Consider the following 24,822-nt stretch of genomic DNA (forward strand, 5'->3'; position numbering starts at 1 on the left):
TGGTTGCCACAGGGAAAATGGGAGGGCACAGTTTAAAAAAAACCCCAGAATGATGGAACTGGAGGGCATTGTGTTAAGTGAAGTAAGTCAGCAAGAGAAGGACACATCCTGTCTGATCTCAGTCATCTGAGCTGTACAGAGAATCAAGACCAGGGAATAGACAAAATCAAACAATGACAAGCCCTTGACCTTGGATTATGAAGCTCAGATTACCGAACAAGATAGCTGGTGGGGAAATGAAGAGGTGGGCTGGATAGAACAGAGTCGAGGGTCTTGGCACTTCAGTGGTGGTAAGGTGGGGTAACCGTGAGCATCCAGTGATTAAAAAAAAACCCCAAATGCCTCAGCATATTATGGATCGAACATATTACTCTGGTGACAGTCTAGACACAGGTGAGCTATGCCAGTCTGGAGACTCTGGCAGGTGTTTTTCAGGATTGAGGGGTGCAGGGTGATGAGGGGTGTGGTAGTATTGCTGTCTCAGGACAGAAATGCAGTGAGGTCCCTCCTAAAGAGTTAGCAAAATATCATTTCTTTCTTTTTGTTTTAGTTGAATCACCATGAGACATGCAGTTACAAAGTTGTCCATGATTGAGTTTCAGTCGTACGCCTCAATACCAGTCCTTGTAATTTGAAATGTACTCAAATTCACCAGAGTACATTTCCTGCCACCAATGTCCCCATTTCCCTCCTGCTACTTCCCAGCCCTGTTTCTATGACAAACACTTCTCTCTCTCTCTCTTTCTTTCTCTCTCTCTCTCTCTCTCTCTCTCTCTCTCTCTCTCTCTCTCTCTCCTTTCAGGCACTGTGATTTGCAATACTGTTACTGAACTCTTATGTATATCAGTTTACCTCCTAGTGAAATATAATTTCTGTCCAGTCTGTCCTGGTACCTAGGGCATGTGAATGATCTTTCAGTCAAGAACAGTAAGTCTCTTCTTTTCTACTTTTGAACAATGCTCCATGCAGCTATCAACTAAAACAAAGCAGAGAAATACTTTGGACATTCGCATCTCAAAGCATGAGCCTTATCCCTTCACCAAGTACACCGTTTCCTTATTTTCCTTATAAGAAAGTGACTTTACAGGAGATTCTGTCAGCACCAAACTGTCCCCGAGAAAAGCTGGTTCTTGCAGAATAATCCGTTGCATTGCTCAATGTTTCTATATTAGTCAGCATTCATACGGTTGCCGAGGATAGGAACTCAAGCCAAATCTGCTTCAGCAAAAGAGGAAGGTATTCAGCCCCAGAACGAAATCATAGGAAGGTCTTGGAAGCAGTGAGTTGTTGGGGGAGGTTGGGGGAGGTTGGTGGAGGTTGGGGTGGGCGATGAGAAACCAGAGCTTCGACGATGGTCAGGGTGCTTGCTCTCCACCCTCACTTGGCTTCTCTCTCAGGTGGGATTTCTTTATTTTTTGTTTTGAAATTTATTTTAATGTAGAAAAAACCACAACTATTGATACAATTCTAAACTTAAAATTGATCAGGGGGCTAGAGCGATAGCATAGAGGGTAGGGCGTTTGCCTTGCATGCAGCTGACCCAGGTTCGATTCCCAGCATCCCATGTGGTCCCTGAAGCATCGCCAGGAGTACTTCCTGAGTGCATGAGCCAGGAGTAATCCCTGTGCAACGCTGGGTGTGACCCCCCAAAAAAAATTAAAAAATAAATAAAATTTTAAAAAATTGTTCAGATAACAAAGTCCCAATATTTAAATCAGTAAGTATAAAAAAATAATTTTTTGTGAAAATTGTTATATCTGATTGCGGGGTTAAGTCCTTCTCTAAGAAGTTATTAAGCTGCTTGTTGCTAGTTGAGCCATATGTGTTACTGTTCTTGTCTATTAAGTTTAGTTGTCTACCATGTTACTTTCCCTTATAATTTAGTGTACTCCTACCGGAATTTCACTATTGAGGTATTAGGGGTGTTATGTGGCTCCTTATGTGGCCACGCAGTCAAGAGACTGTATCTGTGGGAGGTGGGCATAACTGCTTTGGCATACAGAAGTACAGGAGTGGGAGGGAGGCTGCCCATCCTAACTTCCAAAAACACCAGAGTTCTCAGCCTGGGCACCAGGTTTCAAGTGGGATTTCTTAGCAGGTCTTCTGCCATGAACGGTTGGCAGCTCTGAGACTCGTTTCTCTCAGCTCCGGTTCCAGAGGGAAAGGAAGTCTGGAACACATATTTTAAACACGATCACTGCTATCCTGTGGCTGGAGGGTCTTGTGCACCTGAATACCTGTGGGTTTGGACTGGGACCATGCCAGGAGGCAGGTTCCTAAGTGATCAGAAGCAGGAAGGGCTCGATCACCTTGAAATCATACATGGAGATCACATGAAGAGGCACAGAGGTCTGGAAGGAGGGCGTGGAAATGGGGAACGAGGGTTTTCAGGGGCCAGCAGAGAAGAATGTGGTCAGGATGTGTGGTGGATGAGCGCCAGTGCTGACCCCACGCCCAACCCAGTGGGAAGTGAGAATCAGAGTGAGCCTTGACTAAAGGCCCATGAAGGGAAGTGGCATTTTGTCAGAGGAAGCCATGTTTCGTGTCTGGTGAGGAGGTAGAAGATGTGCAAAGGCATATGTAGGTGAAGAATAGCTGCGTCTTGTCATGGAAAATCCCAGAGATGAGGTTTACGAGAAATATCATGGGCCCAAGGCTCCAATTTGGAGAATGACTAGATCACACCATTCTTTGAACACACACTTTGCTTTCAGTTCCTCATTCTTTGAATTCTTCCTGATTTATCCTCAAAGCAGTTAGAAGGAAAGTGTGGGTGTGTAGAGTGTCTTGGTACAGCAGGCAACTTCACTTTGTCTATGGGACCAGTATAGGTCTGCATTGCACGGGTGGATTTCTTCTTATTCACCTATTCTTCCATCTCCTCATCCATCATCCATCCCCCTAAACACTTACCCATCATCCTTCCTTCCATCACTGTCAACCTATATCTTCATCCTTCCACCCACCCACCATCCATTCATCCATTCATGCATGGGTCCAACAAATATTAAATGTCTACTGTGGGCCAGTATATAGTAATTAAGAAATATTATCTATTCTTTGTCCTTTAGAAGCCAGGGATGTGACTCAGACACAGACTGCATGCCTTGTATGTTTGAGTCTTTGCATTCCATCCTTGGCAACACCGGACAAGCAAACAACAGCGTACAAACAAAAACCCAGTCTTTGTCCATCATATCCTTATGAATTAAATAGAGGAAGTTCATTAAGCACTGATCCAATTGGAGTAAGAGAGCTCAAGTCCATGGGTAGCATCTCTAAGTTCTGTTCCTGTCCTTAGATGCTTGTCACCCCCAGGATCTGCAGGTGAGGCCTTCATGGCCCCTTAGCCATGGGTTCTGAACTATCAGGCCTGCATTCCCAGCAAAGAATCACCCATTCAGTGCTATTATGGCAGACCTTTATAAAATATCAGGCCCAGTGATACACAAATCAAAACCAGAAGGCAGATCACCTCATACCTGTGCGAGCAACTTGTATCAGAAAGACTAGCACAGAGTGTGTTGGTGAGGAGGCCAAGAGTTGTGTCTAGTGTTGGTGGGAATGGAAATCCCTGCACCCTTGGGGAAAAAGCAGTGTGAAAATGCCTTAAAAATAAACCCTAAATACCCTAAAACAATACAAATATCATATAATCCGGCAATACCTCTCTCAGGCATTTTTCAAAACAATATGAAAAAACAGACTTGAAAAGAAACACGGTTGTGTGTGGATCATAGCATTTTGTCACGTAAACCATGCCATGACAGATGTAATGATGGGAGGAAAACAACATAAATGTCCATCTTCAGGTGAGTGCCTGGAAGAAGCTGGAGTCTAAGGACTCACTGGGGTACCACTCAGCTGGTCTTTGGGGACTAGCTGGAACTTGGAGTGATTACGCGAAATAAGCCAGAAGGTGAAAGACAACTATGGGATGGTTATACTTGAGATTAGATATCCAGAACACACAAAGTAGCCAATCGTAACAATGGTTACCAGTGGGGAGGGGAGAGGGAGGTCATCTGACAACAGGAATATTGAGGGATCATGGGCCATAGGTGTGGAGCCTTATCCAGAAATGATACAGAATACAAGTGAGATAGAACTTGAAATCAATGACAAGCCAATGCCATTTTTTCTTTTTTTGCTTTCTGGGTCACACCCGTCGATGCACAGGGGTTACTCCTGGCTCTGCACTCAGGAATTACTCCTGGCGGTGCTCAGGGGACCATATGGGATGCTGGAAATCGAGCCCGTGTCGGTTGCATGCAAGGCAAACGCCCTCCCCACTGTGCTGTCGCTCCAGCCCCAACAAGCTAATATCATTATAAATGAGAAAAAAAGGGCCCTGATAGAATATGCATAGAAACGTGTCTGGAGACCAAAGCTGTGGTAAACTGAGGCACATGCTGGAAACTGCTTGTTGCTGGTGGAGCTACCTCCCAGGGCCAGAAAGGAGGCACATAGCTCAGACTCTCAGGAGCCTTGTTTATGCATGTTGGAAGCCCTGTAGCGGTTCTTCTGCTAGGTTCCTTTTCTCGAATCTTGGTCTATCCAGCGCTTCTCCTACTCTGTAGGGTTGTTAGAACTGTACAAATGGCTGATGCTCAACTCACACTTGTTCAAGCCTTTGCAGGGAGGAGAGGGGCAGGGTTCAGACCACACCCAGTGAGGGTTAGGGTTTACTGCTTGGGTCACTCCTGGCAGTGCTTAAGGTGCTATATGAGGTATTGGGGATCGAATTGGGATCAGCCACATGCAAGGCAAGCACCTTACTTGCTGTGTAAGCTCTCTTCCTCCTCAAGCACTTTAAAAGAAGAATTTATTAAAAATATAAAATTTTGGAGTAATAGTACTGTGGATTAGGTGTTTGTCTTACATGTGGCTAATCTGGGTTTCACCTCTGGCACCACATATGGTCCTCTGAGTATGGCCGGAAGTGATCCCTGAGCACAGAGCAAGGATTAAGCCCTGAGCACTGCCAGGTGTAGCCCCCAAACAAACACACAAAAACAAACACACGAACAAAATAGAATCTCTCCCAACCCTCACCCACCCCCAAAGAATTTGTTTGCTCACGTAATGACAAAGTCCAGGGCACTACTATCAATCGCAATTGGAGTCCTGTGCATAGGCAATGTCGCTGAGCCTCAGTTTCCCTTTCCCTCTCTCAGCTTTCCTCTCCTCCATGTGATTCTTCTCTCAGGGAGGGCCTGCATACATGGAGACAAGCAGCCCCGAACTTCTATTTCTCCCAGTCCAGTGAGCCCAATGGGAAGACAGTTTCTCTTTCCTGATCATTCCCCAGGAGACTTTTTTTCGGGGGGGGGGATCACACCTGGTGATGCACAGGGGTTACTCCTGGCTCTGCACTCAGGAATCACTCCTGGCAGTGCTCAGGGGACCATATGGGATACTGGGGATCGAACCCGGGTCGGCTGTGTGCAAGGCAAACGCCCTACCAGCTGTGCTATCACTCCAGCCCAAAAAGTCAGCTTTTTTTTTTTTTTTTTTTTTTGCTTTTTGGATCACACCTGGTGATGCACAAGGGTTATTCCTGGCTCATGCACTCAGGAGTTACTCCTGGCGGTGCTTGGGGGGACCATATGGGATGCTGGGAATCGAACCCGGGTCGGCCACATGCAAGGCAAAACGCCCTACCCACTGTGCTATCGCTCCAGCCCCCTCCCCAGGAGACTTTGCAATCGTCTCCGATCAGACAACCTTCGTCCTCACCGTCTGTGAGCAATGGTGCTCAGAGGCTGTGCTGTGTGACATGGGTCCTGCTCATCCCGGACTAAGAGGAGACATTAGCACCACTCTCCACCCCCGAACTCCCAGGTGGATACTGGAGGAGAGGAAGTTCCCAGTGGAAAATCGGGGCGCTCTTCCTTCCTAAAATGACGAGGAGCTGTCTTTGCTCGGGCAGCCAAAGGACAGCCATTCACCCACTCTCTCTGGGGTTAAACCCGGGCCCAGGTGTCTGCAGTGAGTATTGATTGCTCTAGCCTGCCTGACCCCACAGGGTGTGACAAGTCCTCCCTCCAGCCCTGAACCTGGAAGGGCCGAGTCACGATATACTGAAGCCTCCGACGTGGCCAGTGGGGCTAAACCGGAGGCACTTGGCTCTACAGGAACAGGGATGAGGGTCCTGGCTCCCAAGTGTTTTTGTGTAGTGGCCGTGAGTGGTGAACTCAGGCAGGGAGTGTGGTATAGGCAGTGATTGCGTGGCTGAAGATGTTGGGAGTCAGGCGAGGGAAGCTCTGGGGTTCCAGCACCTCTGTCCGTTTGGTGCAGAGACTCAACCCCCAGCTCCAGGCCTGGAGAGAGTGTTTCGAGTCCTACTCTGGGGTGCAGAGAGGGCTAGCCAGCATCCTTCTGTGAAGGGCCTCCCTGGAGTGAATTTGCGTGAGTGCAGTAGGTATGGGGAGAGTCTGGCACACGAGCTATTATTTATTTATTTATTTATTTTGCTTTTTGGGTCACACCCGGCGATGCACAGGGGTTACTCCTGGCTCTGCACTCAGGAATCATCCCTGGCGGTGCTCAGGGAACCATATGGGATGCTGGGAATCGAACCCGGGTCAGCCGAGTGCAAGGCAAACGCCCTACCCGCTGTGCTATTACTCCAGCCCCACATGAGCTATTATTAACAGGGCTATGGCCTGCACCCTCCTTCTGAACTGCCAGCACTAGTGAGTCATATTATTTGAAATAAGCTCACAGGGGCTCCAGCTACACAGCCAAGCCTGAGAATGACTTGTGAGCACAGGACAAGGCCTATTTCCCTCTGAAGATTGAGACATGGAAAAGGGGTGCTCCCCTCAAGCCCCCATTTGGGAGGCAGCCCCCAGCCTCCTGGGTTCTAGGAGACGAAAGGCAGAAACATGGGGGGACGGGTTGGTCAAGGATACAACTGATCCAGCACCATTGGTTATTTCCTTGACCTTGACCTCCTCTCTCCTTAGGAGCAAGGGGGTCACTCTCTTGGGCAGTTGTTCCCAAAGTTTAGATTATAAAAAGATTATGGGCGAGGGTCAGGTGAGTCCAATAAAATTCGTATTCCCAGCCCCAATGCCAGAGATTTGGGCTGAGTGGATCTGGGGTAAGTGGGGTTCAAGACTCAGCATGCTTCCTTTCCTCCCCCTTGTGGGGTCTGGGGTTTGAACTCAGAGCCTCACATGTGTGAAGCAGGTGCTCTGACACTGAGGTATCTCCCTGGGCTGGATCCTGCCTGCTGACAAGGCCCCCAGGAATGCTGATGCAGATGGTCCAGAGGGATGCTATGGAACCCACGAGCCTGGCAACTGTGGTGTGTGCAGGCTAAGGGCAGAGGCAGGATTACGGTGTTGGGAGAGCATATGAGGTAAAAAATGGGCAGAAGCAGTGGGGTGGGGGCAAAGGGTAGGGTTAGTGGGCAGGATACTGGGACCATTGGTGGTGGAGAATGGGCACTGGTGGAGGATGGGCACCCCATCATTTGTATGACTGAAATATAAGCATGAAAGTTTGTAAGCTTGTAAGTTTACGGTGATTCCTGTAAAAATTAAAAAAAAATTTTTTTTAAATGGACAGCAGCAAAGACCGCTCTATTTCCTTGGTTACAAAATGCAGGTGGCAGGTTTTATGCCTCCAATTTATCTCTTTCTCTGTCTGTCTGTCTCTCTCTCCCACTCTCTTTTGGAGGGCCATACCCAGCACTGCTCAGGGGTGTGCATGCCTGAGTCGAGCAGGGTTCCTGCAAACCAAGTGGGCACTAGGTCTGCTGAGTTCTCTGGTCAGTGATTCTGGTTTGGAGGTGCTGGGGGTCACAGGCGGTGATGTCGTTTCATGGCAGATCGACTTTGCTTCTACTTATGGCTTTCTTTTCTTTGTCATGGCAGCCTCTTTGACTGGCCACATTAACTACTAATTTAAGTGATTGCTTTCAAATCACTGAGACAGTTAGATTAATAATAAATTAATAATAACTGAAAATGATTGCGTATAAATCATTTTTTATTATTGATAATTGATAACCTGTTCTTAGCAACAGTATTCGCTGGGCAGCACTTGATGTATTCATTAAGATTTGTTTTTACTAATTAAGGTTTTAAAATGAATTACATACACATCATTAATTGGCTTTTTTGCATATAACCTTTAAAATTTTTCTTAAATTTACTTTTGGAATGTTTATTGAGACACCGTGATTTACAGAGTTTCACACATACAATATCCCAACACCAATACCACCACCAATGTCCCCAGGTTCACTCCCACCCCACCCTCCCACAGCTTACCCTCTTGGTAGACATATAAAAATTTATTTCATATTCCTTGGTCCAATAAAACTTCAATTAATGATAAATAGAAAGGGTCTCATACATGCAAGTGCTCTAATACTGAATTGCATCGCTAACCCTTTATCTCATTTATATGTATATACACTGTAGCATTGTAGCACTGTTGTCCCATTGTTCATCAATTTGCTTGAGCAGGCACCAGTAATGTCTACATCATGAGACTTGTTGTTACTGTTTTTAGCCACAAGTAGCTTGCCAGGCTCTGCCGTGAGGGCGGAATACTCTCGGTAGCTTGCTGGGCTCTCCGAGAGGGACAGAGAAATTGAACCCAGGTCGGCCATGTGACCCGCTGTTCTATCACTGCAGCCCATGCATACACACACACACACACACATATAATACATATACACATACAGGTATATGTGTAGAAAAATATAAATGTATATATGTATATATATATATATAAATGCTTTTCAGGTCACACCCAGTGATTCTCAGGAGTTACTCCTGACTCTACACTTAGGAATTATATCTGGCAGTGCTCAGGGAGACCATATGGGATGCCAGGGATCAAACTCGGGTCGGCTGCATGCAAGACAAATGCCCTACCTGCTGTACTATTGCTTGCTCCAGCCCCATCTTATATTTTTAATCTAAAAGTTAATGCAGTATGCAATCATGTTAGGGCCATCCCAATACTGACTCTCACTGATGCAGAAGAGTTGGTTTCTGGTACAGCTGGAATGGGGAAAGGTTTAAAGGAAGAACGGAGCAGGAAGTGCACAGGTGGAGCTGTTCTAGGAGTGGAAGAGGTCTAGGAAGGAGAGAATGAGGGTTGAATCATAGGGCTGGGGTGGCAGAACATGGTGGCAGGGAACTGAGCAACTCCCCCGATGTACATCATCACTGGGGAGAGAAGAGACACAGAAGATTGGGCTGGGTAGAAAATTCTGGCTTAGGGGTTTTTTTGGAGGGGAGGGTTGGTTTTGGGGTCATACCCAGTGGTGCTCAGGATATACTCTTGGATTTGCTCTCAGTGATCACTCCTGGTGGAGCTCGGGGCTCGGAGACCATATGGGGTGCCAGGGACCAAGCCCAGGTTGGTTGCGTGCAAGGCAAGTGGCCTACACCCTGCACTATCTCTTTAGCCTCTGGTAGAAAGTTCTGAGTTGGTGACACTGAGAGATTGCAGGACACAGGGAGAAATCATCACAGGGGCAAGAGGAACGTCCCAGTGGAGGGTGCGTCCTCTTCAAGCCCAGGCTCTGATCGTGGGAGAGTGGTGGGAGGACTCTCAGAGACGAAGGGTGCATGAGGCAGCCCTTGAAGATATGAATAATTGTCAAAAAAAAAAAAAAGAAAACCCATAGGAGGAGCAAGGGAGGGCAAGATCATCTGTTCATTTGTTTATTTGCTCACTGGTTCATTTTTCTCCCCAAATATTTACCAAGTCTCTGTGAGGTTCCCAGCTCTGTCTCAACCCTCCAAGGACAGCGTGAAGAGCCTTGAACAACCCCAGCCTCGCTCAGTTCACATCCTAGCAGGGGATGCTATTGTTAAGCTAGTCGGCAAGTGGGTATAGTGTAAGTTCAGGTAAGAACTCACAGAGGAAGGGACATAAAGAAGCTGATGATGTCAGGGAGCATGGGCGGTTGCAAGGAACAAGGTCTGAGCAAAATCTGGATGAAGTGAAGAGTGCGGACAGTGAGCCGCAGGCGTGGTTTTGGCTGGGTCCTGACTTTATCCCAGAAGACTGCTGGGCCTGCAAATGTTTTTATAGCTATTTTGGCCCAGGCTCCATCTGGGGGTGGGCACTGACCACCTGACAGAGTATTGGGCAGCCCAGGCAGGAGACTATTCCTGCTGTCACCAGCTGCTTCTGCTTTATAGGCTCTCCTGCAAATCGTTCATTGTCAAGAAAGGTTTTGCTTTGGTGTCACTACCAGGGGTGTTCAGACGACCATGGGGTTCTGGGAACCGAATCTAGGAAGGGGGTCCCATATGCAAAGCACAGGCTCTGGCCCTGTGAACCAGCTCCCTGGCCTTAGCAGTTTTCCTTTTTTTCATTACACCCACATTGCACTGCTATATACGCTAAGAGTTTAGTGGTTAGCCACTAACTCAGCTGTGTCACAGAGAACAGAACTTGCTCACACCGACTTGAGCTTCTAGAGATGGCCTTGAACTTCTGCTGACTTTGTTGGGTTTTGCACCTGGCAAAGTTCAAAAACATGGCTCCAAAGCCTGATTTCTAGGTCCTCATTTTATGGTGACAACCTCTATGGCATTGGGCAATGAATTTAATTCTTGCCTCAGTCTAGAAACTACAAAATAGGTGCAATAATCACAGAAGAAGTGCATGCCCCACAAAGTTACATGCATACACAGGTAAGGCCTCTGTCATTGCAGGGGAAATCCTGGGGTCGCCCATTCATGGGTTATCCACCTTTCATGGCCTTTCATGGATGTTGTTTATTGGAAGGTCAGGATGGAGTAAGGGAGTTGCTGAACCACAACCAGCAGTACTCAGGGCTCACTCCTGGCTCTTGGCTCAGAAATCACTCCTGGTGGTGCTCGAGTAATCATATACAGTGCTGGGGAATGGAACCAGAAGGCTCTGCCATATTCAAGGCAAGTGCCTTTGTCAGCTGTACTATTTCCCCAGCCCAGGACAGCCTTACACACCTCCTTTCTCTCATAAACATTTATTGAACACCTATTGTGTGCAAGGCACCCTGTGACAGTCTTGAGCCCAGTTTGTGTGCAGTGCCAGCCCTAACTCGGCTCAGAATAGATGACAGCTAACCCAGTGGGAGTCCGGTCCTGACCTATGAGGAACCTTTCCTCAACTTACTAGGGGCAGGCTGCTACCTTACCACTTTATAGAAGAGGAAATGGAGGTTGACTCAGTTACTCAAAACCACATCTTGGGTAGCATCAGAAACCAGATGAGAACACACAGGCACCCGCTGCTCTCCTTTCTGCCCTTCTGAGGCTCCCTCCCCTCCCTGGCTCCACCTGGGGACCCCTGTGGAGCCCATTCTCCAAAAGTCTCCTGTGTGAGCTTGAAACAACTTCCTGTTCTGTCAGGCCTTCTCCTCTGCCCTGTTCCACCCAGCTCTCAAGGGTCTGTCTCTGGTGAAATCATCATTCCCAGTAATCCCCATCAGCTCTGGGCTGAGCTAGGGCAGGATGACCTTTGTCAGCGACTGATTCCAAGAGAGAATTGAGAAACTCTATCTAGGAGCACCCCCTGAATAGGAGCCCCAAGGAGCCCAGAGGCTCCAATACTTGCGTTTCATGGGAAACGCACAATTCCCTGGAAATCACATTGAGTTTGCCACTCTCTGCCTAACTTCATGAACAGTAAAACATCTCTGCTGCAGCCGACTCATTCCAGGTTAATCCTGGTCTCTGTGCTGGTGTCTGGAGCCTTCTAGGGAGAGGATGAGTCCCTGCCCTGCCAGGGGGCCCGGTGCCACCGAGACACTTAACTTCCTCTGGCATATGAACAGCCCAGCTCCTCAACTAATCTCAGACTAAGCTGCTGAATCACCCCAGTTTCACAGCTCCTGAAGTGACAAATTTCACAGTAATCGTTACTGTGATAGCAGTCAGAGCACGGCAAATTAGATGAGGAAGTTGCCTAGAAATTCACTAAGCTCAATGGATAAAAACAGTAATACAGAAGACTCAACTAGCACCAAACCCCTCAGGCAATGGCTTTAATACAACCTAATCATGAGATATGTATTGTAACAAGCGATATAAGGTAAAGTATTCTGTGCCTGTTAAGGGGTCAGGCTTGGTTGGGGTGGGGGAAGTGGGGAAGGGAAGTTTACACTGGTCGTGGGATTGGTGTTACTACATTGAATACCTGAAACAACTGTATTGTGAACAACTTTGTAAATCTTGATGTTTAACTAAAGTTTCGAACATTAAAATAAAACAATAAGATGTCTTTCTATAAGACTTTCCTATTATTTTTAATTGAAACGTGTGTGACATGTGTGATCATGTGGATTCAATGTAAGCTCCTTTCTCTGGCTTAGATCATAGTCCAGATGAAGTAGAATATCCCTGTTTCCCCCTTGGGGCTCTCATGGGACCCATCACCTTAGTGACATGACTCTTCACCAGCCCATCCACACCTGTCAAGCGTCCTGCTTTCCATAGACCACGTAGTAGGAGTTGGAGAGATTTTGTAAGCAGGAAAGGATCTTGGTTTTCTTGGGGTCCACCTTCACTTGAGCCCCGGCACTGCTTATGATCTTTGGCCACTCCCAGGAGTCATTGTTGAGCACAGAGTCAGTAGTTAGTCCCGAGCACAGCTGGGTGTGTCCCCAAAACCAAAGCAACCAAACCCGCAAGTACATACTCACAAACATGACGACAGCCACGTGGGTGACATGCACCCCAGGGTATGATTGCAGCTCTGGGTGACCTCGGATTTGAGATGCTGCTTCAGAGCTGTATTGTCAAAGGGAGGAACCCAGAGCCCCACCGGCCTATCAAACACTGAGCTGTGCTTTAAGTACAAAATAGAGACGAGGGGTTTTGAAGATAGCATGAAAGAAGAATGGACATGATTTCATTCCTTATGCAAAACTGTGCATTGCTATGTTGACATGGCCATTGGTGAAAAGAGCTGAGTTAAATAAAGGACATTATAAGTTTACCTTTTCTTCTGGGGAGGCGTCCTGAGTCCCACCCACCAGCAATGGGACCTTACTCCTGGCTCTGTGCTCAGTGATCACTCTTGGCTGTTTTGAGGAGAAAATGGGTGCTGCCTGAGATCAAACCATAGTCATTTGTGTGCAAGGCAGCTTTCTAGCACTTATAATTCTGTCTTCTTTGAACTTTTTTCTCCCTTTCCCTTCACTTGGGTATTGTTGCTGCAACATCTGGGGATCACAGACTTGTTGCTTGTGCTGGGGACTGAACTTGTGGCCTTTCACGTGCAATCCAGCTGCTCCAGCACTGACCCACACCCCCTTCTCTCTTTGACTCTTAAAAAAAATTGTGGTTCCTAGAAAATTTAGAATGACACATATGGTTCTCATTCTATTTCTCTGGGGCAGCTCTGCTGTGGAGGCTCAAGCAAATGGACACTTAGGGAGTGTATCCATACGTAGGACCCAGTTTGTCCAACTGGGCCCAGTTGAGTGAAGAGAAGGTTGTAAGGGAACTAACAAGGGAAGGTTCTCTCTGGCCTGGGCCAGGCGGGGAGCCCAGCAAGGTGGATTCTCCTCATTGCTGGGGGCCATGGTCCTGCAGACAGCTGTGTGCCTTTCCGGTCAAGAGGAGTTAGGGTGTGAAAAGCACTTTCCAAATGAGTCATCTGTTCTAATGACATCACTGCTTTTTGGGTTCCAGGCTGGGATTGATTAATTCTGCAGAATTCACATTTGCTCTTTCTGTCATGCCTTCATAGACTTGTAAAAATAAAGGTCAGTTGAGGGAAGAGAAAGAAGAGGGAGAGAGGACTAGTGGTCGATTAGAACAAGGATGTAGAAGGGCTGAGGGAGACACAGGAAGGAAGATGTTATTAACTTGAAAAAAAATGGTACAAAAGTCAGTTTGTCAAAGAATTAGCTTTTTTTGTTTGTTTTGGGGTCTTATGCAGGGTACTCAGGGGTAACTCCTAGTACTGCATTCAGGAGTCACTTCTGAAAGGCTCAGGGGAATGATACGGGATGCTGGGGATTGAACCTGGTTTGACCGTGTGCAAAGCAAACACCCTACGCACTATACTATTGCTATAGTCCAAGGACTTTCTTTTTATCCCGTTTTGTTCCCCTCAATCTTTCTCTCTCTGGAAGTCTTTTGGCTTTATAAAAATTCGTTGCTAAGAAACCACCGTGAGCTTCATTTTGTGGAAGAAGGAGAAAGGAGAGAGGATGCATTATTTCTGGAGCTCACTAGAAAGTGAAGGAAAGGAAGGAGGACTAGGAGTTAGGGGTGTGAGCACTTTTTCGGGTTGGCCCTGGCCTGTAGGTCCCCTGAGCACCATGGGGTGGCCCCTTAGCAGAGAGCTCGAGTGACTCCCAAACATTCCCAGGTTTGAACCCCATCCCAAAGAGACTCCCACTTTGATCACTTGGTCCCTGCCCCGGACCTTCCCTCTTCAGGGCTGTGGCTGGGACCCAGTGGCTCTCTCAGCCGCCTGCCCGTGTGCCTGCAGCTCAGAAGGCCCTTTGGCAGCTGTATGGAGAAGTTCACTGACACCGGCCTTGACCTCGACCCTGTCTGGGACGAGGCTTTGGGATACACTCAAGTCTCCCAGTTTGGTGCAATGCGCTCATGTGGGGGCCAACCCGAGTGAAAACACGCCCAAAGCAAAGGTTCTTTTGAGCCCTGCCTCTGCTCATAAACCGTCAGCGCTCCCTCACGGCCACAGAATAAAAATGTAAGTCTCTGGCCAGAGGGATAGCAGAGCGGGCAGGGTGCGGGCACAGCTGGCCCGGGTTCCAGCCTCAGCACCACAAAAGGCCCCCGAAACACTGCCAGGAACGATCCCTGCACACAGATCCAGGGATGTCTTAGTACAGAGCCGAGAGTAAGCCCTGAGCACTGCTGGGTGTGCACCCACCCCACCTACACACACACACACACACACACACACACACACACACACACACCCCAAACCCCAGAAAACTAACTTTCTTGGGGCCAGAGAGAACACTCCACAGGAGAAGCACATGCTTTGCGTGTGGGAGAACTGTTGTGAGCCCTGGCCTGTAGGTCCCCTGAGCACCGTCAGGATGGCCCCTTAGCAGAGAGCTTGAGTGGTTCCCAAATATTCCCAGGTCTGCACCCCATCCCAACAAACCAAAACCCCAAACAAGCCCAAACAAACCCTAATTTAACTATTATTTTTTAAATTTAATCACTATGAGGTATATACTTACAAAGTTGTTAAGGATTGAATTTCAGTCATACAATGTCCCCATACCTGTCCCTTTACTAGTGGACAATTCCCACCACTAATGTTCCCAGTCCCACACCCCCCACCCCACCCCCAGTCTGCCTCTCTGGCACTTTTCTTACCTCTCTCTCTCTCCCCCACCCTTTTTCCCCTTCTAGGCACTGTGCTTGGCAGCACTGCTGCTGAAGGGTTCTCACGCATGGCACTTGACCTCCTTCAGTATCCTGTTTCTTATCCACAACAATCGCTCCCAACTGTCATTGTCATAGTGCCCCTTTCTCTGTCCAACTGCACTCCCCGCCCCACGTCTGTGGCAGGCTTCTGAGCAAGGGCCAGTCCTCCTGGCCCCTGTTTCTATTGTCTTTAACCTAACCCTCATTTTTTTTTAGTATTTAATTTTGTTTTATTTATTTTTTATTGAATCATTGTGAGCTATATTTACAAAGCTTTCATGTTTGAGTCTCAGTCATATAATGATTGAACACACATCCCTCCACATATTCCACTGCCAATGTCCCCAACCCCACCCTACCCCACCTCCTGCTTCTATGGCAGAAAATTTCCCTCTTACTGTCTTTCTACTTATGGGCATTATGGTTTGCAATACAGATAATAGAAAGCCATCATATTTGCCCTTTATCTTACTTTCAGCAAACACCTCTCATCCTGAGAGACATTGACTTAGTGATCCCTTCTCTATCCCAGCTGCCTTCTCCCCCCAGCTCATGAGGCAGGCTTCCAACCATGTTTCAATCTTCCTAGCCCTTGCCTCTATTGTCCTTGTCTGTTAGTCTCATTATGTTATTTTGTATTCCAGAAATGAGTGCAGTCCTTCTATGTCTGTCCCTCTCTTTCTGACTCATTTCACTTAACATGATACTCTCCATCTCCATCCACTTATAAACAAATTTCATGACTTCATCTCTCCTAACAGCTGCATAGTATTCCATTGCATAGATGTACCAAGGTTTCTTTAACCAGTGGTCTGTTCCCAGGCACTCGGGTTGTTTCCAGATTCTGGCTGTTGTGAACAGTGCTGCAATGAACATACAGGTGCAGATGTCATTTCTACTGTGCTCTTTTGCACCCTCGTAACCCCTCATTTCTTATCCTACTCCCAGGTCCACCTCAGTCAGAACTGGGCTCTCTCCTGCTGACCCTCCCTCTTGTCTCCTATCCTCTGGCCTCCAGCCAAACCATGTGCCCGCTAGATCCACACTCTCGCGTGCACTCGCCTCTCGGGCTCCCCATCTTCGTGCATCCCAGCTCCTTCTCCACGGGCAGCCCTGCCCACCCCGACAGTGCCTTGTGGGCCTCTGCAGGTTGTCCTCCGTGCCTCTGGGTTCCGGGGAGAACGTGAACTGGGAGGGCTCAGGGAGAGAGACTGTATCAGTCAGCGAGAGCTGCTCTAACAGGACAGCAGAGCCCGGCTGACTCCAGCAGCCGACCTTTCTTTCCTCATGATTTCAGAGGCTGGAAGTCCGAGATTCTGGGCTTGCAGGCAGTAGCTGGTGGCTGCTGCGTGCTCATAGGGTACAGGTCATCTTCTGGTCTTTCTACCTCTGATCAGGGTGTCAATCCTGTAGATTGTTCTCACTCTGAGGTCCTCACTTAACCTTAGTTATCCTTCTGTTCCAAGGAGAAGATAGGTGTGTGTGTGTGTATGCATGCATGTGTGTGTGCATGTGTATATGTGTATGTATGTGTGTATGCATGTGTATATGCACACATGTGTATGTGTATGCATGCGTGTGTGCATGTGTGTATATGTGTGTGGGCACGTGTGTGCATGTGTATATGCACATGTGTATATGTGTGCACGCATGTGTATATGCATGTGTATGTGCACACATGTGTGTATGCATGTGTATGTGCACACATGTGTGTATGCATGTGTGTATACGTGCATGTGTGCGCATGCGTGCATGTGTGCGCATGTGTGTATGTGTGCGTGTGTGTGCATGTGTGTGTGCGCATGTGTGTATGTGTGTGTATATGAGCGGGTGTATACGCACACATGTGTGTATGCGTGCATGTATGTGTGAGCATGTGTGCATGTGTGTGAGCATGTATATATGCATGTGTGTGCACGTGTGTATATGCATGTGTGTATGCGTGTATGTGTGTGTGTGTGTGTGTGTCTAGTATCAAGGGTCATGGGAGGACTCACATTCTCCTATCTCTCTTCCAGGGCGATGTTCTGCAACGATCTAAAGGAAAAGTACGAGGAAAGGATCATCATCAGAGGGGTGGACGCGGAGACCATGCACATGCTGCTGGACTACACCTACACCAGCAAAGCGCTCATCACCAAGCAGAACGTGCAGCGGGTCCTGGAGGCCGCGAACCTCTTCCAGGTGTGTGAGCGAAGAGGCTTTGGCTCTCTGTGTCCAGGGGAGCAGCCACTGAGCTGTGCCCAGGCCTCTTCCTGGGACAGGGACACACACGGGGAGCTGGACTTGTGTTTACGTGAACGTCAAGCAACTGCTTTGAAAATTTCCTGAAAAGGGGTGAGGGGGCTTGGCTGCTGGGGGAGATGAGGCCGGGGCAGCTTGGGACCAAGAGTGGAAACATTCAGTTGCTGACTCTAGGTTGTTAACTGAACAGGGGCTGCAGCTGGCGTGACACAGGCTGCTTCTGGTCCTGGTTGGGCAGAGTGGATGGGTACTTCCTTCCATTTAACAAGAGGAGGCGGGTGAGGTGCATATCCGAAGGCTGTGCCTTGGGCTCTGGGGTTTCTGAGTCCAGAGGCCACATGCCTCCTGTTACTTCATGTTGTCCCTTAAAAGGTTTTGCTGTTGTGGGACTGGAGCAATAGTACAGCGGGTAGTAGGGTGTTTGCCTTGCATGCAGCTGACCCAGGTTTGATTCCTGGCACCCCATACGGTCCTCTGAGCCCAGCCAGGAGTGATCCTTGAGCATAGTTGGGTGTGGCTCAAAAACAAACAAAAAATTGTTGTTGTTTTGGGCCCACACTCAGCAGTGATCAGTATTTACTCCTGACCCTGTGCTCAGGGATCAGTCCTGGTGGTGCTCGGGGAACGTAAGTAGTGCTGGGGATCAGACCCGGGTTGGCCACATGCAAGATAAATGCCTTACCCACTGTACTATTTCTCCAGTCCCACCAATGTGTATTTTTAACTCTTTGGAACACACCCAGTGGTGCTTAAGGGATTCTCCTTCTCTGGGTACTTAACTGGAGTCACTTCCAGCAGAGCTCAGGGATCTGAACTCAGGGAATAAATCTGGGGCTGCTGCATGCAAAGAAAGAATTGCAGCCCTTTGAGTATTCCCAGGGCCCCGAGCCCTGTCTGGGGAAGGCAGACCCAGGAGTAGATACTGCTTTGTGATGAAAGACTTCTCACAGGAGGTATTACAAAAGACCTGAAGAAGAATGCTCAGAATTCAGGGGCGTTTTTCTTTTTCTTTTTCTTTCTTTCTTTTTTTTTTTTTTTTTTTGCTTTTTGGGTCACACCCGGTGACACACAGGGGTTACTTCTGGCTCTGCACTCAGGAATTACTCCTGGCAGTGCTCGGGGAACCATATGGGTTGCTGGGAATTGAACCCCGGTCGGCCGCATGCAAAGCAAATGCCCTGCCCGCTGTGCTATCGCTCCAGTCCCAGAATTCAGTTTTATTGTTTGTGCGTGACTGTTTCAATCTGATTTTACTCAGTGTCATAGAATAATTAGGACCTGAGATTACGTCAGTTGCATTTATGATTACACCAATGATCCTATTTGGAGTTGCCATCTACTTAAGTCTAAGATTCCATTTTGGACTTGATTTTATTGGGTTGCCACAGACTGTCTCATTGAACATGTTGACATTGTGACAAACAGCATCCAGTGACAGGCCAACGCATTCCTAGAAACTCAAAATGAGCATGAGCATGAGGTTTGGGATTTCGGGTGAGGCCATCCTGCCTCTCGGATCATCAGCTGGCCAGCACTCCCAGGAGACAGAAAACCAAGTCTGGAAGGAGGGTGGAATAAAGGTTCCGTGGCTAAGACCCTAAACTGTTGAGTTATCTTTACTGTGGCAGAGTCTGGGTGGGCTGAGGAAGGGAGAATGGAAAGAGGGAACCATCTCAGCCAGGATCCCATGGTGAATTCTCAGTCACAGGCGGCTGTAGTAGCTCAAGGCTGTATTGAACCATTTCCTGAGGGCATTTGGAAGATACCGAGCAAGTTATTTCCAGTAGGATGGTCCTGGCTTACCTGGTGATGTGGCCAACAGGTTACCACATATATACGCAGCCCCTCATCCTTTCTCTGTCCTTACCTGCTTACAGCCTGAGCCGCAGTGGCAGAAGGGGAACACCCCTTGCTATGTGGAGGGAGAGGGTCGGCCACTTCATGCTCGGTTTCTCCATCTCGACCCAACCCTCCAACCATCTCACTCCACAGCAGCATGTCCATGCCATGGAGGGCATCTATCAAGTTCAGCACTGGGTTTTTTTTTCTGAGCCTTCTCTTCAAAGGAAATAGCTCTCTTCAAGAATAATCATACCATTAATTATTAGTACTAAAAGTGGAAACAGTTTGAAAAAACTTCTTTGGGGTATTTTGAAGGCATTGATGCATATTGTTATACTAATAACTTATGAGAATAAGATCCTGTCACATAAATGTTTAAGGCATGTTCTTTACAGTATATCATAATGTACCATATATCATAATATTTTCAGTATATCATAATATTTTCTTTCATACTACTGGGTCTATTCAAGTAACAGCACTTACAATGGTTGCAAGTCTTTTTTCATTCATTGTGTTGGTTCTTTCTGTTTAGAGACTCTGATCTTTCAGTTGTGAGACTTCTTAAAAATAATTTCTTTGTTCTTTCATTTTATTTTTTGCCTTTTCCATTTTTTTTTGGTGGTACTTCTGTGTCTTCTTGTCTGTGTTGGCATTTTACAAAGATAGGTATGCTTGTACTGTTCACATTAGCCAGAATCTGGGAAAAAACCCGAGTGCCCGAGAACAGATGACTGGCTAAAGAAACTCTGGTACATCTACACAATGGAATACTATGCAGCTGTTAGAAAAGATGAAGTCATGAAATTTGCATATAGGTGGATCAACATGGAAAGTATCATATTAAGTGAAATGAGTCAGAAAGAGAGGGACAGACATAGAAAGATTGCACTCATTTGTGAAATATAAAGTAACAGAATGGGAGACTAACACCCAAGAATAGTAGAGATTAGTATCAAGAGGAGTACTCCACAGCTTGGAAGCTGACCTCACATGCTAGGTGAAGAAGCATCTCTGATGGAGAAGGAATCACCAAGCAAAGGGTGCTAGGCGGGCCCACTAGGATGGGAGATAGGGCTGAAAATAGACTATAGACCAAACAAGATGCCTACTTAATACGTCTGTAGCAAACCACAACACCCAAAAAGAGAGATTGAACAAATGGGAATGCCTGCCACAGAGGCAGGGTGGGGTGAAAGGGACAGGGTGGGGGTGGTGAGAGGGATGCTGGGACCATTGGTGGTGGAAAATGGGCACTGGTGGAGGGGTGGGCACTCGATCATTGTATGACTGAAACGTAAGCATGAAAACCTGTAAGTCTGTAACTTTGTCTCAAGGTTATTCACTAATAAAATTTAATAAAAAAAGATAGACATGCTTGCATTTAGGGCCCATCCAGATAAGTCCCTTCTCTCCACAGCCTGACTTGATCATCACTTGTGCCACATAAAGTAATATTTGCTCCTTTTTATAATTTTCATAAGAAATTATCCTTGTATCCTGAAAATTATAGTTTGGACATAATTTGGGGAGTCATCATTCAATCATTGTGGAGGGTTTTCCTCAAATGCCCTCTTGATTAATTAATTCTTGAGTATATAGTCACATTTTCAATGGACGTTTTCGTGGCTAGTTTAAGCTTGGTGCATGTGGAATAGAGGCTGGCAGACTAGAGAGTATTTTATTTTTTTTTGTTTTGTTTTGTTTTGTTTTGGGGCTTTCTCCTGACTCTGTGCTCAGAAGATGATATGTGATGCTAGGTACTGTACTGGGGTCGGCCATATGTAAGGCAAGTGCCTGAATGACCTCTCTGGCCCTGAACTATAGGGTTCACCTGGGCTGTCAGATGACCAACAAGTACTTTTTCATTGGGTATCTTAAATGACAATCTCTGATGCATTTTTCCTAGGGTTTCTCAGTTTCTCTATGAAAAAATTTTTGGTCTCTTGTTTGGGGCTTATAAGACAGTTCCAGAGCAGGATAGATAGCTCAGCAGGTAAGGAACTCAACTTGCATGTGACCGCTCTGGGTTCGATCCCTAGCATGACTCACGGTTCACCAAGCACTTACAGGAGTGATCCTGGTTCCTCAGGACTTGAACTCTTCTTGCCTCTGTGGTCTGAGGGACAAAATAGTTTCCCTATGGGCTCTTGGTGTGATCTCTCTCCTCTCAGCAAACTCACCCATCTTCATATTCTGTGGTTTGGGGTTACTGATTCTCCTGGTTTCATTGAGGATCAAGTTTGTGTTTCTGTTTCTTGTTCTCCTTTCATTTTCCACAATTTTTCAAGAGAACTATGGGAACTCTTTAGATAATAAAGGCTAATTTTTTGAATAATACTTAAAATCTTTCCCATTGATCATAGGATACATTGATATGTGCTTTTAAATTATAGTTTTATTTGTGTGGTGCAGCAAAAAAGAAAAGCAAGCAAAACATTGCCAATTAACATATAGACAGAGACTTTGATTATGTGCTTAATGATTTTTTTTTGTTTTTGTGTGCATTTTTACTTGGTGGGGGGTAGAAATCACACCAGTGGCACTTGGAAACTATGGTGCTGGGGATCAAATGTAGGATTCTCACATATTAAAAAATGTGCTCCATCCCCTTGAGTCATCTCCCCAGCCCTGATGTGCACCTTGACAAATATATTCCCCTTGTTTGTTTATGTATTTAGACAGATACCATTTCATTTAGTCTTGGTATGCCTACAACTTTCATGTTTGAGTTACAATATGCAATGTTCAAACACTCATCCCTCCACCAGTGCACATTCTCCACCACCAATCTCCCCAATATACCCGCCTTTCCCACCTCCCCACCCCTGCCTCCCTGGCAGACAATTTCTCACATACTCTCTCTCTACTTTTGGGCATTCTGGTTTGCAAGACAGATACCGAGAGGCCATCACTTTTGGTCCTTTATCTACTTTCAGCACACATCTCCCGTCCCACCCAATCCTTCCAACCATCATTTTTCTACAGCTGTTTCTGTCCCCAGCACTCACCCCCACTTCATGAGTTGACCTTTCACAGGGCTTCACTTGCTCCTTTCCTGCCCACCTAAAATACTCTCCAGGAACTAATGGACCTAATTAAAAGTTTGATGGGAGCAGAGAACATTCTGTTGCGGCAGTATCGGGGGGTTTATTCCCACTGAGTATGAAGTGGGTGCATCCCCTGAAAGAGAAGGACAAAGAGGAAGCATCAGTATCTGGGGTGATTTTTACAATTTTTAGACACAAAGGTCCTTCTTGGATCCCACAGGAGAGCTTCACTTCTTATCTCCACCATTGTGCATTAACATGGGGATACAGTCTGAGAAGTGTCATAAGCGGACATTGTCTGGCCATGTCTGGATGTTGTGCATCTATGGTGGATATCTGTACCATCCCAAGCAGTACCTGTCCAGGTTGCTGGCACGGAGAATCAGGGGGTGTCTCGGGAGAGGAGCTGGGTCTCCCGTGACTCCTTCTTGCTCCTGTAGTACTGGCAGCGTGAGCTCTATGTGACTCGGCTCTGGGAACTGGGGACCCACCCAGGTATGTGCAATCCTTCGCCGACTGAGATGTCTCAGTGAGGTGCATGTCCAAACTGCATGAAAAGAAAACCATGACAAACACAGTGAATTCTGAAACCTTTTCAAATATACTTAATATTTTTTAATTGCATAAACAATGTCTACACCACAGCCACATTTGTGAGGAGCTTGATATAGGCCCTGTGTGAAAACGCCCAAGGCCATTTTGGAACTACGGCCAATGGAATTGTTGATGTGGACCACAGTGGGATTTGAGTTATTCTGGGGTGGACTTGAAGCAAACTAGAAGGTGGAGAATCTCACTGGGGGACCCCTTAGGGCCCAGGGTCTGGGGAGCATAAAGGCAAATGGAGGCCTTGCAGGCGGTGGAGATAGGGAACAGGGAGCGGGGCGTGCTTGCCGGGGTAGACAGACACTTCTCACAGGAACTGCAGCCAAAACTTGAGTGGTTTCTCTGCTGGTATTTTTAGACGCCCTGTGTGAGAGTCAGGTGGCCGGCTGGAACCTATTACTCTCATCGCCCCCAAACAGGAACTTGGCTGTCTGTCGCCATCATCGATCAGGGCCCAACTTTAATAAACAAGTTCACATGTCATGGGGACAGGCTAAGACAGAAATTGACCTGACGGTCGTAAAAAAAATCTTGAATCTGAAGAAGCAGACACACACTTATATATATTTTATATATATATATATAAATCTTATATATATTTAATTATGTACACATAATTTAATTATGTACACATATGTATACATAATTAAATATATATAAGAAAACAATTTCTTATTTCTATGATGGTCTTGCCTATCATCACTTTGCCAGCTTAAGTCAGGGTCCACCTGCTGCCCACCATCCTTCACACTCAGATTGTTCATTGAAGCCTGTTTTTTGGGGCGCATAGGCCACCTGGAGATAACTGCACTCATCCTGTTCTGAGAAGGTCGCTCAGATTCTCGTGATGTTTCAATGACTCAACCAGGCATGAAGCTCTGTGGAACTAGTTGGAGACCCCTTATCCCCTATAGCCCCCGGCTTTGGGTAAGGAACTTAATTCTTAGAATTCTCTGCTTCTTCCTCTGTACAAACATTACCACTCATACCTATCTTAGTATTACTTAATTGAAGTATATACATTCAATATAAAATACATTCATCAAATAAATATTAGACAAAAACACAGCTAGAACAAAAAGTTGTACACAAGTTCTTTTTCTTTCTTTCTTTCTTTCTTTCTTTCTTTCTTTCTTTCTTTCTTTCTTTCTTTCTTTCTTTCTTTCTTTCTTTCTTTCTTTCTTTCTCTCTCGCTATATCCAGCAGTGCTCAGGGTTTACTACTGGCAGGGCTTGGGGGGGCCATATGGGGTGCTAGGGATTGAGCCCAGGTTGGCCACATGCAAGGCAAATACCTGACCCACTATACTATCTGGCTGGCCTCGTCTTTCCCTCCTTCTTTTGCCAAAGTTTGTGTTCAATACAGTTGGTTATAAAAGCACAAGTATAAGCTAGATCATGCCCTGAGAATCTTGATCATGCAGAACAAAGACAGTATTGTACTTAGAGTTCTGTGAGAGGAGCTGTGAGTTGACAGAGGAGCAGGGGAGAGAGGAAATGATTCTGTCTTGGGAAACTGGAGAAGCCATGAATAAGCAGGTAGTTTTTGACTTCATCAATGTGGAAAATTCCTCCCCTCCCCTCCCCTCCCCTCTCCTCTCCTCCCCTCCCCTCTCCTCCCCTCTCCTCTCCTCCCCTCTCCTCCCCTCCCCTCTCTTCTCCTCTCCTCCCCTCCCCTCCCCTCCCCTCCCC

General features: G+C 46.8%; 1 protein-coding gene across 1 annotated transcript in view; it reads left to right on the forward strand.

The window, feature by feature from the left end:
• Nucleotides 1-24,822, forward strand: part of KLHL6 (kelch like family member 6) — a 64,338-nt gene that overhangs the window by 15,139 nt on the left and 24,377 nt on the right. The window contains exon 2 of the mRNA XM_004603072.2: nucleotides 17,408-17,573. Coding sequence (XP_004603129.1) covers nucleotides 17,408-17,573 — 166 coding nt within the window. The remainder of the gene's footprint in view (nucleotides 1-17,407; nucleotides 17,574-24,822) is intronic.

The sequence above is a fragment of the Sorex araneus genome, chromosome 2 (genome assembly GCF_027595985.1).
Source record: "Sorex araneus isolate mSorAra2 chromosome 2, mSorAra2.pri, whole genome shotgun sequence".
Taxonomy (NCBI): domain Eukaryota; kingdom Metazoa; phylum Chordata; class Mammalia; order Eulipotyphla; family Soricidae; genus Sorex; species Sorex araneus.